The sequence below is a fragment of the Gymnoscopelus microlampas genome (genome assembly GCF_963454915.1).
Source record: "Gymnoscopelus microlampas genome assembly, chromosome: 1".
NCBI lineage: Eukaryota > Metazoa > Chordata > Actinopteri > Myctophiformes > Myctophidae > Gymnoscopelus > Gymnoscopelus microlampas.
Window position 1 is genome coordinate 1,512,501 of NC_139962.1, and position 14,773 is coordinate 1,527,273.

At 40.8% G+C, this 14,773-nt stretch overlaps 1 protein-coding gene across 1 annotated transcript in view; it reads left to right on the forward strand.

Annotated features, from left to right (window-relative positions):
- LOC311053789 (AP-2 complex subunit alpha-2) overlaps nt 1–8,377 on the forward strand; it is a 50,661-nt gene extending 42,284 nt beyond the window's left edge. The window contains exons 20-23 of the mRNA XM_084069474.1: nt 495–611; nt 2,422–2,491; nt 7,153–7,287; nt 8,117–8,377. Coding sequence (XP_083925600.1) covers nt 495–611; nt 2,422–2,491; nt 7,153–7,287; nt 8,117–8,194 — 400 coding nt within the window. The 3' untranslated portion in view covers nt 8,195–8,377. The remainder of the gene's footprint in view (nt 1–494; nt 612–2,421; nt 2,492–7,152; nt 7,288–8,116) is intronic.
- Nucleotides 8,378–14,773: the final 6,396 nt, after the last annotated feature.

Sequence of the window (14,773 nt, forward strand, 5' to 3'; positions counted from 1 at the left end):
CTGGACAACACTCCACACGTCCTAGACCCTTCTCCCTTCTCTAAAACACCCTGGACAACGCTCCACACGTCATAGACTCTTCTCTCTTCTCTAAAACACCCTGGACAACGCTCCACACATCCTAGACTCTTCTCTCTTCTCTAAAACACCCTGGACAACGCTCCACACGTCCCAGACTCTTCTCTCTTCTCTAAAACACCCTGGACAACGCTCCACACGTCCTAGACTCTTCTCTCTTCTCTAAAACACTCTGGACAATGCTCCACACGTCCTAGACTCTTTTCTCTTCTCTAAAACACTTTGGACAACGCTCCACATGTCCTAGACTCTTCTCTAAAACACCCTGGACAACGCTCCACACTATTGTTTAACATGGTTGTTTGTTAGGTACAGTGTGTGTTGTTGTTAATATGTATTGTTTAACATGGTTGTTTGTTAGGTACGGTGGGGTGTGTAGTTGTTATTGTGTAATGTTTAATTTGGTTGTTTGTTAGGTACGGTGGGGTTCTACAGAACATAGCGGTTCAACTCCCAGTGACTCTCAACAAGTTCTTTCAGCCCACTGAGATGATCGGTCAGGACTTCTTCCAACGATGGAAACAGCTGGGAGCGTAAGATGACTTAATATTCATTATAATAAACAGTATATATCTATTAGAACATATATGAAACAACAGTAAGATGACATCATATTCATTATAACATCTATTATAACAAACAGTATGTGAAAAAAATGGGGCAGAGGTTCTGAATTTACATCCAGGGAGTGTGTGTGCACAGTTTCGCAGCGAACGGGCCAACGGTGCCGGAGATTAGCTGGTAACACACAGACAGGACGGACACACGGACACACACACACACACACACACACGGACGGAGGGTAAAACATACTCTCTCGCCATGCCTTCGGCCTGGCGGAGACAATAAACCACAATTCAACTTACCTGGAGTTCATAGACTACACAGTGATGGATCATTTCCCCCTTTATGCTGCTTGTTTTCATATTAGTTATAGATTCTCCTTCATGCTGCTTGTTTTCATATTAGTTATAGATTCTCCTTCATGCTGCTTGTTTTCATATTAGTTATAGATTCTCCTTCATGCTGCTTGTTTTCATATTAGTTATAGATCCTCCTTTATGCTGCTTGTTTTCATATTAGTTATAGATTCTCCTTCATGCTGCTCGTTTTCATATTAGTTATAGATTCTCCTTCATGCTGCTTGTTTTCATATTAGTTATAGATTCTCCTTCATGCTGCTTGTTTTCATATTAGTTATAGATTCTCCTTCATGCTGCTTGTTTTCATATTAGTTATAGATTCTCCTTCATGCTGCTTGTTTTCATATTAGTTATAGATTCTCCTTCATGCTGCTTGTTTTCATATTAGTTATAGATTCTCCTTCATGCTGCTTGTTTTCATATTAGTTATAGATTCTCCTTTATGCTGCTTGTTTTCATATTAGTTATAGATTCTCCTTTATGCTGCTTGTTTTCATATTAGTTATAGATTCTCCTTCATGCTGCTTGTTTTCATATTAGTTATAGATTCTCCTTCATGCTGCTTGTTTTCATATTAGTTATAGATTCTCCTTCATGCTGCTTGTTTTCATATCAGTTAGATTCGGTGGCAGCCAGCAACATTGCATATGAAGCATAAATGTTAAATGAATCCAACAGGATAACGTAAACGTTAATATTAGGTGTTTTGACAGAGTAAATGCAGCAGCTGTAGCTAATCATCTAACATCAAAGGCATTGTGCATTCCACATTAGAAAGAAGAGCTTGTAGGACAAATGAATATGTTATGACCAATCAATAACCGCAGAGAGGCCACAGTCACTTTGAAAAACACAATGAGCACAACCGCTCAGGGACGTGCACAGATACACTCTAGGTGGTGCTAGAGCACCGGCCCTTTGCCCTCTTGACCAGAAGTGCCCTTTTTTCAGTTTACAGCAGGGGTCTTCAACAGGGGGTCCGGGACCCCTAGGGGGTCCTCAGAGTTACTAGAGGGGGTCCGCCAAATCTTTGTGTGATATGATTTTTCTTTTTACCATAACCTCTCGAAACCTAGCATCCCTTTTCTGAGGAGAACTTTAGTCAAAAATAGCAGATCTACAATCTGCTATTTTTGGCAAAGAGTTATAGGTGTAGAGGGAAAAAAGAGCAGACCAAGTAAACAAAAAAAAGTATAATTTACTTGAGCACCTGCCCCTCAAAATGTCTGTGCACGCCACTGCAACCGCTAGAAAACGGTAGCTTTGTTCTTCATTAATAGACAATAATATCTAATGAAGAGGAGAACAAAAGGATGCTGCTGCTGTTCATAAAGATCTGGGCCTCGGGGCGGGTTCGGGTTGGGTCGGGCTCAAAATATCAGGCCTGATTTAAAGCTTTAATCCCCCTCTCTGTGTACAGGCCTACACAGGAGGTGCAGAAGATCTTCAAAGCCCAACATGCCATGGACACCGAGGTCACCAAAGCTAAGGTAACTTCATAATAATGAATGATTTTGTTTATAATGCTCTTTACATTCTTACGAATCTCAAAGTGCTTCAGGGCAATGTTGATTTTGACAGCAAATTTAGTTTTAGTCATATTTTAACACATCCACCGCCAAGGGCTAATCTCATAATGTACAGTACTCACCACTGCCAAGGTTTTATTGTTGTTTTTTGTTTTTTTCAAGTCGCCATAGGCCCCGTTAAAATCCTTTAGAATCCGCGATGGACTGTTTGTAAACAACGTGCACATGTCCCTTCGTCTTTTAGTCCAGACCGCGTGTCTAACGGAGCCGCCATGTTTGAGTTCTGACCGTTTATGTTAACATGGGAAATGCGAGGAGGAAAAACTACACAGGTTTTACAAGGCTTTCAGTGTCCCACTTAGAATGGAGGCCGACGGGAAACAAAAAACGGGATATTACTTCCGGTCGACTTCCGGTGGTGTTACACTGAAAATGGTCCCCCTAGAAAATTGAAAAAAAAAAAAAAAATCGAAAAAAATGAAAAAACACCCGGACCGTAGGACTACGTTCTTGGCGGTTAATGTGTTAATCATCTGAAATGTTTTAGTTTTAGTCTAGTTTTAGTCGAGTAAATATCCTAAGATTATGGTCGACTAAATCCACAGTTGATTTAGTCGACTAAAATGTATTGTGGCGGTGCCTTGATGGCGTCCTAATGGCTGATTTTACACTTGGCTGCATGCTGAAAATAGCCGATCTACAAGCTTTGTGAGCTTGTAGATCTGCTATTTTCAGAGCGCAACACCCGAGCGCAACCAAACTTAACTAACTTGTTTTTTTAAGTTCTACTGAATCTCTTCTCCACTAGTCCCTCACTAACAGTTTAGTCTGTTTTCTATTTGTCGTTTTAGTCATCATAGCTTAGTTTTTATGTAGATTTTATGTAGTTTTTGTCAGTGAAAGAAGGTAGTCGACGGACATTTTTTGTCATAGTTTTAGTCGACAAGATCAACACTGCTACAGCGTTTAAAACGGGGCATAAAAACAGTATAGGCAACCAAACTATTACGATGGACCCAACTACAGTAGACTAAAGGGTCAAATTAGAACTAGGTATAAAACAAAGGCCCAGGAAACATTAAGAAAACACTTTGTTAACTCATTTCCTGCCAATTGCGCATGAAGTCGTTCTATTAAATAGCGCACTTGTCTGCCAAGTCAGTAAGAATACTCTGAAAATTCTTGCGAGGGCCCCTCATACAAGGTCATTGTGATTATGCATGCTCCTCATGGTATCACAACACCTCCAAGGCCTTAAAAACAAGGCTCCAAACATCCCAAAATAAACTTGTAAGGCTACTTCTTGGCCTCAATCACAAAACCCATCTAACCCCTGCTCATTTTGCTAGGATTGGATGGCTTAGGGTTGAGGACAGAGTACAGCAACTTGCTATGGGCCTGGTCTTCAAGATACACCACAACATTGGGATCCCCCTGTATTTGTCAAAATACTTCCAAAATGTTAATGATGTCCACGATCATAACACCAGAGGCAGGTCCACAAATCATGTTCAACCCAGATTTGGCTCAACAAAGGGAATGAACTCGTTCTCATGCTATTCATAAAAAATGTGGAATGCCCTACCAAAAGGAGTAAAGGAGTGTAAAACCCTACTCACTTTCAAAACTGCCCTAAAGATACACCTTCAGGAGGCTGCAATTGAAAGATGGCCCCTGTCCAAGTCCTAACCTAACCTACCCCCCTACCCCCCCCTCTCTCTTTCTTCTCTTGTACATATTTTTCACTCTTCATACCAGTAACCTGTAAACTGATTGTATGACATTCTGTATAGTAATGTGTATATGTGTCTGTCTCTTATATGTATAGTAGTGTGTATATGTGTCTGTCTGTTATATGTATAGTATTGTGTATATCTGTCTGTCTCTTATATGTATAGTAGTGTGTATATCTGTGTGTCTCTTATATGTATAGTAGTGTGTATATCTGTCTGTCTCTTATATGTATAGTAGTGTGTATATGTGTATGTCTCTTATATGTATAGTAGTGTGTATATGTGTCTGTCTCTTATATGTATAGTAGTGTGTATATCTGTCTGTCTCTTATATGTATAGTAGTGTGTATATCTGTCTGTCTCTTATATGTATAGTAGTGTGTATATCTGTCTGTCTCTTATATGTATAGTAGTGTGTCTGTCTGTCTCTTATATGTATATCTGTGTGTCTCTTATATGTATAGTAGTGTGTATATGTGTCTGTCTCTTATATGTATAGTAGTGTGTATATGTGTCTGTCTCTTATATGTATAGTAGTGTGTATATGTGTCTGTCTCTTATATGTATAGTAGTGTGTATATGTGTATGTCTCTTATATGTATAGTAGTGTGTATATGTGTCTGTCTCTTATATGTATAGTAGTGTGTATATGTGTCTGTCTCTTATATGTATAGTAGTGTCTATATCTGTCTGTCTCTTATATATATAGTAGTGTGTATATGTGTCTGTCTCTTATATGTATAGTAGTGTCTATATCTGTCTGTCTCTTATATATATAGTAGTGTGTATATGTGTCTGTCTCTTATATGTATAGTAGTGTGTATATGTGTCTGTCTCTTATATGTATAGTAGTGTGTATATGTGTCTGTCTCTTATATGTATAGTAGTGTGTATATCTGTGTGTCTCTTATATGTATAGTAGTGTGTATATCTGTCTGTCTCTTATATGTATAGTAGTGTGTATATGTGTGTGTCTCTTATATGTATAGTAGTGTGTATATGTGTCTGTCTCTTATATGTATAGTAGTGTGTATATGTGTCTGTCTCTTATATGTATAGTAGTGTGTATATGTGTCTGTCTCTTATATGTATAGTAGTGTCTATATCTGTCTGTCTCTTATATATATAGTAGTGTGTATATCTGTGTGTCTCTTATATGTATAGTAGTGTGTATATGTGTCTGTCTCTTATATGTATAGTAGTGTCTATATCTGTCTGTCTCTTATATATATAGTAGTGTGTATATGTGTCTGTCTCTTATATGTATAGTAGTGTGTATATGTGTCTGTCTCTTATATGTATAGTAGTGTGTATATGTGTCTGTTTCTTATATGTATAGTAGTGTGTATATGTGTCTGTCTCTTATATGTATAGTAGTGTGTATATCTGTGTGTCTCTTATATGTATAGTAGTGTGTATATGTGTCTGTCTCTTATATGTATAGTAGTGTGTATATGTGTCTGTCTCTTATATGTATAGTAGTGTGTATATGTGTATGTCTCTTATATGTATAGTAGTGTGTATATGTGTCTGTCTCTTATATGTATAGTAGTGTGTATATGTGTCTGTCTCTTATATGTATAGTAGTGTGTATATGTGTCTGTCTCTTATATGTATAGTAGTGTGTATATGTGTATGTCTCTTATATGTATAGTAGTGTGTATATGTGTCTGTCTCTTATATGTATAGTAGTGTCTATATCTGTCTGTCTCTTATATATATAGTAGTGTGTATATGTGTCTGTCTCTTATATGTATAGTAGTGTGTATATGTGTCTGTCTCTTATATGTATAGTAGTGTGTATATGTGTCTGTTTCTTATATGTATAGTAGTGTGTATATGTGTCTGTCTCTTATATGTATAGTAGTGTGTATATCTGTGTGTCTCTTATATGTATAGTAGTGTGTATATGTGTCTGTCTCTTATATGTATAGTAGTGTGTATATCTGTGTGTCTCTTATATGTATAGTAGTGTGTATATGTGTCTGTCTCTTATATGTATAGTAGTGTGTATATGTGTCTGTCTCTTATATGTATAGTAGTGTGTATATGTGTATGTCTCTTATATGTATAGTAGTGTGTATATGTGTATGTCTCTTATATGTCATCATGATTTGTGTGCATGGGGATCTCATCTTAAACAAGCTCAGTGCTTAATGAGTCTTCCAGTTTAGTAGACCTTGTATTGTGAATTTGTACTTCCATGTACTGTTGTTCTCATGTCTTACTAAATACTTACTGTAGTAAGTCTTACTACAATCAATCAATCGCATAAAGTCGTTCTATTAAAAAATGAGGCACGCTGTTTTAGGCACCGTAACACAGCTCTGTGATGATCCATCCATCGTCACTTAGAGAAGAATTCATTCCAAAAAACACCCGCCCTGACTATGGGATTTTCAGAAAAACAGCTGTAACTCAGTTGCTGTTTTTTTGCATTGAAAACACACTGTTTTCAGCGAGGGGCCAAAGGCCCAAAATGGCGGATCGCGGTTGGAACGTTGTGGTTTCGTCTGAACACACAGATCCCTCCTCTTACCCCTTCCCTCGCCTTTTTTGTTTTTTTGGAACACAATGTCGCGTCCACAGCGTTTTAAAAATTCATGGGATGAAGGTAATTATGCTGTTAAGGAGATAACAAACCATGTTTACTATAGCTTGGCGGTTACTGTGTTAAAAAGGAAGGTTTTGAACTTCTACCACTAATGCTCACCAACGCTAAGGTAACCCATGGGGAAGGATTAATTAGCATAACAACTAAAGTCTGACATGTGTGTGTGTGTGTGTGTGTGTGTGTGTGTGTGTGTGTGTGTGTGTGTGTGTGTGTGTGTGTGTGTGTGTGTGTGTGTGTGTGTGTGTGTGTGTGTGTGTGTGTGTGTGTGTGTGTAGATCATAGGCTTCGGAGCAGCCCTCCTGGACGGGGTGGACCCCAACCCCACCAACTTTGTGGGGGCGGGGGTCATTCACACCAAGACCACCCAGGTGGGCTGTCTGCTGAGACTGGAGCCCAACACACAGGCTCAGGTACACTACACTACACTACACACACACACACACACACACACACACACACACACACACACACACACACACACACTACACACACACACACACACACACACACACACACACACACACACACACACACACACACACACACACACACACACACACACACACACACACACACATCATTCATTCATTCATTCATACAAAGCATCATCAGATTCATTTTAGATTTATTTGGCTATTCAAAAAATAGCAGATCTACAAGCTCACAGTGCGTCACTTCGTGCCGCACTGTGAGCTTGTAGATCTGCTATTTTTAGAGCAATCGTGAACATTTGTGCAAATCGTTTAACACATTGAGTGCCATAAACGGTCCGGACAGTTTTTTGACCCAATTTTATTTTTATACGTGGGGGGCCCACGTGGGGGCGCTCTAACGAAACTTTGGGATGACCCAATGAGTCTCTGAGAAGGAGAGGCCGGATGTGGATCCATGTCAAAAAATCCTTCCGGTCGGCCTCTCCAATGTTAACTCCTTGACTAAAAGCTTAATATCTCCTATTTCTTTATAACGTGGTGGAAGTGAGACGTTTTCGATCGGCGATCACTCTGCAATGGAGGATCGCGTTAGAAATATTATTGTTCCAGGCGTTAGTCGGGATCCTCCGCCGTCTCGCACGCACGCTTTGTTTACATGCGCGTCCTCGTCGGGGGCTTCTACAGCACGAAACATATCAACGTAAGTGGATGGAAGAAATGCTGGCAATGAACGTACCCTAGTTTCATAAACCTCTGGCACACAATGTGTTAAAGAGTTAACCTCATGACCCCTGTGTGTTCACAGATGTACCGTCTGACCCTGAGGACCAGCCGAGACACTGTGTCCCAACGCCTGTGTGACCTGCTGTCTGACCAGTTCTAACACACACACACACGCACACGCACACGCACACACACACACACACACACACACACACGTTTGTATTACTATACTTGTGAGGACATCAACACTTTAGGACAGCCGTTTTATGAATGCCATTTAAAATATATGTATATGTTGCCATTTTTAACCGTAAGCCTAAAGCCGAAAAACAGCCGATCTATAAGCTCACAACGCGTCGCGAGCTTATAGATCGGCTGTTTTTCGGTGCATGACACTGGGAGCACAACTAAGTATAAATCATGTTTAACTCTGATTCCAATCCCTAAACCTAAACCTCTAAATGTCTCATCCTGACCTGAATGTTTTTCTCATTGTAAACGTATCTCTAAAAAATGTTTTTTAACTATAAAACAACCATTTGTCTTGTGAGGAGAACGGTCCTCACAATGTAGATTTCTTCAAATCCTACTATACTTGGTCCTCGCAAGTATAGTAATACACACACACACACACACACACTCCGTACACCACAGCGCCCTCCGTAATCTCTCTTCATGTATCCGCCCCCCCCTCCCCCTCCCCCTCTAGATAGGAGCTGATGTAATGTACAGTGTAAATTCTTTTTGTTTTGTCTTTTTTATATATATATATTTTACTCATAATTATATAAATGTATGGAATGTCTGTTTTACCCTCTCACACACACACACACACACACACGCACACACGCACACGCACACGCGCACACACACACACCTTTAGTATGTCACTCAGTAACTCTTGTGTATTCACCACTGTGCCTGTTAGAGAACTCTCTGCACTGAGAAACACAAGGAGACGTCAGATAGACCCCGTCGGTCCGCTTACAACCCTGACCCACAGGGCTCTGTACTTGGCACCCTACGCCGCTACGGTTTTACTGCCTTATGCCCGTAACGTTTTCCTACCTTATGCCCATAACTAGGGGTGTTGGAAAAAATCGATTCGAATACGAATCGCGATTCTGCTGTTGGACGATTCAGAATCGATTCTCTTTTTTTTTTTTAAATCGATTTTCAAAAAAATGGGAGGATCTTGGATTTACCTTTTTGTGTTTACATTATTATCAGTTGATAAAACCTTTACAATTGTAAAAGCTACATAAATGTACTCTGTTCTCATTACATTACATTACAGTCATTTAGCAGACGCTTTTATCCAAAGCGACTTACAATAAGTGCAATCAACAAAGGTAGGGAACGAAAGCTACTAATCACCAGAGGTTATAAGTGCATTTTCTGCAATAACAAGCAACCAAGAGCATACCTAGCGCTAAGGTAAAAGTGCAATATATCAGCTACCTATTTCCTTAAACAGATGAGACAAAGTAGTCTCATGCCAGCAGATTGGAGTAGATCCTGAAATCCTACGTTTTGAATCGAGAATCGTTTTGAATCGAGAATCGTTTTGAATCGAGAGTCGTTTGAATTCGAAAAAAAAACGTTTTTGAATCGAGAATTGTTTGTTTTGAAAAAAATCGGGGGAAAAACCCTTATGCCCATAACGTTTTACTACCTTATGCCCATAACGTTTTACTGCCTTATGCCCATAACGTTTTACTGCCTTATGCCCATAACGTTTTACTGCCTGTTCTCCTTTTATTAATTATTTTTTTAAAGTTTTATCCCACTGTAGCCCTTTTTTCACCCGGTGCCAATTTTCTAAGTGATCCTGGGCGCTACACTCCCCTCACCAGCCTAGGGCGCCCAGCTCATGCCTCCTTCAATGCATGAGAGCCAACTGACCTTCTTATCACCTGACAGGGAGGAGTTTCCCTGGTAGGACGTAGCTTCTTATCACCTGACAGGGAGGAGTTTCCCTGGTAGGACGTAGCTTCTTATCACCTGACAGGGGGGAGTTTCCCCGGTAGGACGTAGCTTCTTATCACCTGACAGGGGGGAGTTTCCCTGGTAGGACGTAGCTTCTTATCACCTGACAGGGAGGAGTTTCCCCGGTAGGACGTAGCTTCTTATCACCTGACAGGGGGGAGTTTCCCTGGTTGGACGTAGCTTCTTGTCACCTGACAGGGGGGAGTTTCCCCGGTAGGACGTAGCTTCTTATCACCTGACAGGGGGGAGTTTCCCTGGTAGGACGTAGCGCGTGGAAGGAACACGTTATTCCAACCAGTTCCTTTCCCCTCCATCAGGCGCCCCGGCTGTCATGGCGGAGGCAGTATAGAGACCAGGATTACTACATGTTTTTTGTGAGGGTATTAACTACCCTAGGAGAAATCTCCTTTTTTTTTATAGTGCCTTAACACATTCACTGCCACTGACCAGTTCCCTCGTCAGATTGTCCCAGCCTACCTATGTGACAGGTTTTCCACAAGATGGCGCTGTTGTCTATCCTATGAATGATGCTTTCACTGCCAGATGACGACAGACACGGAATTGACGTACTTTTTTTTTTTAGAAAGCTTGTTTACTTCCTGTTTATTTCCTGTGGGGGAAATGTGTATATCTCCGTTCCTCTTGCTTCACGGCAAAAACAAGCCTCATTCAGACAACAGATTACTGCGAGTGGGTACACTGTTTCCCCCTATCCTACGAGGTCATCTCTGTGAGGACGGGGGTCATGGAGAATATTCCCTGATTTTTCTCAAAGGTAAAATTGCTTGTTTTCGCTGGCAGTACCGTCACACTATTACACTATTACTCTGGCAGTTAAAGAGTTACACCAAACCAAACCACACACACACACACACACACACACACACACACACACACACACACACACACTATGATACATAGGGTTGCCAACCGTGCCTTGAAATAAGTAATGGTCTCTCACGTGTAAACTAAAGACCTGATAGGAGACGCACTGTGTCTCTTATATGTCAGGTAGTTGGTGAGACTAATGATAGTAACCTGTAGGGCCTGTGTGCTCTGTCTGTGTTATTACTGAAACTGGAGTTATGAGGGCTTTATTCTCAACCACATCATCTCATAACATGTGCCAATGAATGCCTTTAACTGTTGGATTTGGTTTCCATTCATCAACATGAACCACTTCCTCCAAACGACGTGGAAAGACAGACCTTCATCCTTGTCGTTTTTCTTCCCGTCGAAACTTTGTGTTTCTCTGTGTTTGTGTCAATGAGAGACATTTAACGTTTAGCTCAGCTATAGCGTCATGAGCGTAAAACTGTTGATGTTACGCTGCCCTTCAGTCTGTCTATCCCATGGGCCGACCCTCTGCCATGTCACTGTTACCGCTACCGCTACTGTTACCGCTAGCGCTACCGCTAACGGTACCGCTACTGTTACCGCTACCGCTACTGTTACCGCTACTGTTACCGCTACCACTAACGGTACCGCTACTGTTACCGCTAACGGTACCGCTACTGTTACCGCTACCGTTACTGTTACCGCTACTGTTACCGCTAACGGTACCGCTACTGTTACCGCTACCGTTACTGTTACCGCTACTGTTACCGCTACTGTTACCGCTAACGGTACCGCTACTGTTACCGCTACCGTTACCGCTACTGTTACCGCTACTGTTACCGCTAGCGCTAACGATACCGCTACTGTTACTGTAACAGTTACCGCTAGTGTTACAGCTTACGATACCGCTACTGTTACTGTTACAGTTACTGTTCATGTACCAAATGTTTTAGCCACTTAAAGGCCTTTATACTGTGTCTGCACAACAAACCGTGGACATTAGAGAGGCTATTTTTGCTATTTTTGAAAATGTTGAACTTTTGCTCTGCCTACGTCAGTTATGAATAAGGTTACGGGGTTGACTAACACAATGACACCATGCTGCCTTGTGTGGGTCTGACCACACCACTAGTCCTAGAGTAGCCCCGCCTGGGACCTCCTCTCCCTCCTAGAGTAGCCCCGCCTGGGACCTCCCTCTCCCTCTTAGAGTAGCCCCGCCTGAGACCTCCTCTCCCTCCTAGAGTAGCCCCGCCTGGGACCTCCCTCTCCCTCTTAGAGTAGCCCCGCCTGGGACCTCCTCCCCCTCCTAGAGTCTTGGACCTCCCCCTTCTAGAGTAGCCCCGCCTGGGACCTCCCCTCTCCGTTGTAGCTCCGGGTAACTCAGAGTAAACAGAGTACACATTCTAAGCTCTCTCTCTGAAGATGGTGTGTAAAATGTAAAGGTTGTCCTGGTATCCTGACCAGGACTTATATATATATATTTCACCAAATGTTATTTGTGGCCATGGACACACAATGAGTGGTCAATAATGACCCAAAACACATAGACCTAGCTCTGTATGTGCCATAGACCAGTGGCGTGCACAGACATTTTGAGGGGCAGGTGCTCAAGTAAATTATAATGTTTTGTTTACTTGGTCTGCTCTTTTTTCCCTCTACACCTATACCTCTTTGCCAAGAATAGCCGATCTACAAGCTCACAACGCCTCGCAGCGCGAGGCGTTGTGAGCTTGTAGATCTGCTATTTTTGGCTAAAGTTCTCCTCAGTAAAAGGGATGCTAGGGTTCGAGTGGTTATGGTAAAAATAAAAATCATATCACATAAAGATTTGGCGGACCCCCTGTAGTAACTCTGAGGACCCCCTAGGGGTCCCGGAACCCCTGTTGAAGACCCCTGCTGTAAACTGGGGAAAAAAATGTTTTTTTCTTCTTTTTTTCAAAAGGGCACTTCTGGTCAAGAGGGCAAAGGGCAGGTGCTCTAGCACCACCTAGAGTCTATCTGTGCACGTCCCTGCCATAGGCTCTATGACAATGACAATAGTTTAGCATTAAGAAAGCCTGGAGACGATCAGATCAGTGTGTGTGTGTGTTCTGGATGAATACAAGCATCAATGTTTGGGATTAATCATCAGTCGGTGCTTTCATTGTGCATTACATCAACTATAAGAATATTTTAAACAGATTTTTAATATTCAATAATTAATTTAAGATTTTTAAGAATAATTGATAGTACAGGAACCAAATGGACCCTTACAGGTCTGTGACTCTGAGAGTGTTTAAATGGAACCAAATGGACCCTTACAGGTCTGTGACTCTGAGAGTGTTTAAATGGAACCAAATGGACCCTTACAGGTCTGTGACTCTGAGAGTGTTTAAATGGAACCAAATGGACCCTTACAGGTCTGTGACTCTGAGAGTGTTTAAATGGAACCAAATGGACCCTTATAGGTCTGTAACTCTGAGAGTGTACACATGGAACCAAATGGACCCTTATAGGTCTGTAACTCTGAGAGTGTACACATGGAACCAAATGGACCCTTATAGGTCTGTAACTCTGAGAGTGTACACATGGAACCAAATGGACCCTTATAGGTCTGTAACTCTGAGAGTGTACACATGGAACCAAATGGACCCTTATAGGTCTGTAACTCTGAGAGTGTACACATGGAACCAAATGGACCCTTATAGGTCTGTAACTCTGAGAGTGTACAAACGAAACCAAACTGAGGGTCCTTGAAATATAATAAATGTCGGGGAGCTACAGGAGAGGTGGAGTTCACAGATGGGACTTCAAGTCCCGGAACGTTGGCACGCTAGCAATATTAGCTTCAACACAAATATAAAAATATAATCTTCTCCTGTCCATGTAGTGACTGAGTACTGTAAGTAACTAGGAGTGCAGTTTGTGAACTTAGCTCCTCTATTATATGTCTTTATGTTAATTGAGGCCTTTTCTGAGTGGTTTTGCCTTTTTTATATCGGTTGTATTGTGTTGTTTTGTAGCTTATTTCATTGTGTTTATTCTCTGTTATCCTTCTTTTAAGTATCTTTATCTTACCCGTTGATCTTTATGTGCTGTTTGAATTCTTATGGTTGTCATGCTGCTCTGTAAAGCACTTTGTAAACCTGGTTTGGAAAAGAGCTGCAAATAAATACATTATCATTAAAATATTATGAACATTGATACAGACGCTGTTCATGTTAACTAGTGCTTAACCTGCCTTTAATTAAATATATAAACATTGATACAGACACTGTTCATGTTAACTAGTGCTTAACCTGCCTTTTATTGAATATTATGAACATTGATACAGACACTGTTCATGTTAACTAGTGCTTAACCTGCCTTTTATTAAATATTATGAACATTGATACAGACACTGTTCATGTTAACTAGTGCTTAACCTGCCTTTTATTGAATATTATGAACATTGATACAGACACTGTTCATGTTAACTAGTGCTTAACCTGCCTTTTATTAAATATTATGAACATTGATACAGACGCTGTCAACGTTAACTAGTGCTTAACCTGCCTTTTATTGAATATATAAACATTGATACAGACACTGTTCATGTTAACTAGTGCTTAACCTGCCTTTTATTAAATATTATGAACATTGATACAGACACTGTTCATGTTAACTAGTGCTTAACCTGCCTTTTATTAAATATATAAACATTGATACAGACACTGTTCATGTTAACTAGTGCTTAACCTGCCTTTTATTGAATATATAAACATTGATACAGACACTGTTCATGTTAACTAGTGCTTAACCTGCCTTTTATTAAATATTATGAACATTGATACAGACACTGTTCATGTTAACTAGTGCTTAACCTGCCTTTTATTAAATATATAAACATTGATACAGACACTGTTCATGTTAACTAGTGCTTAACCTGCCTTTT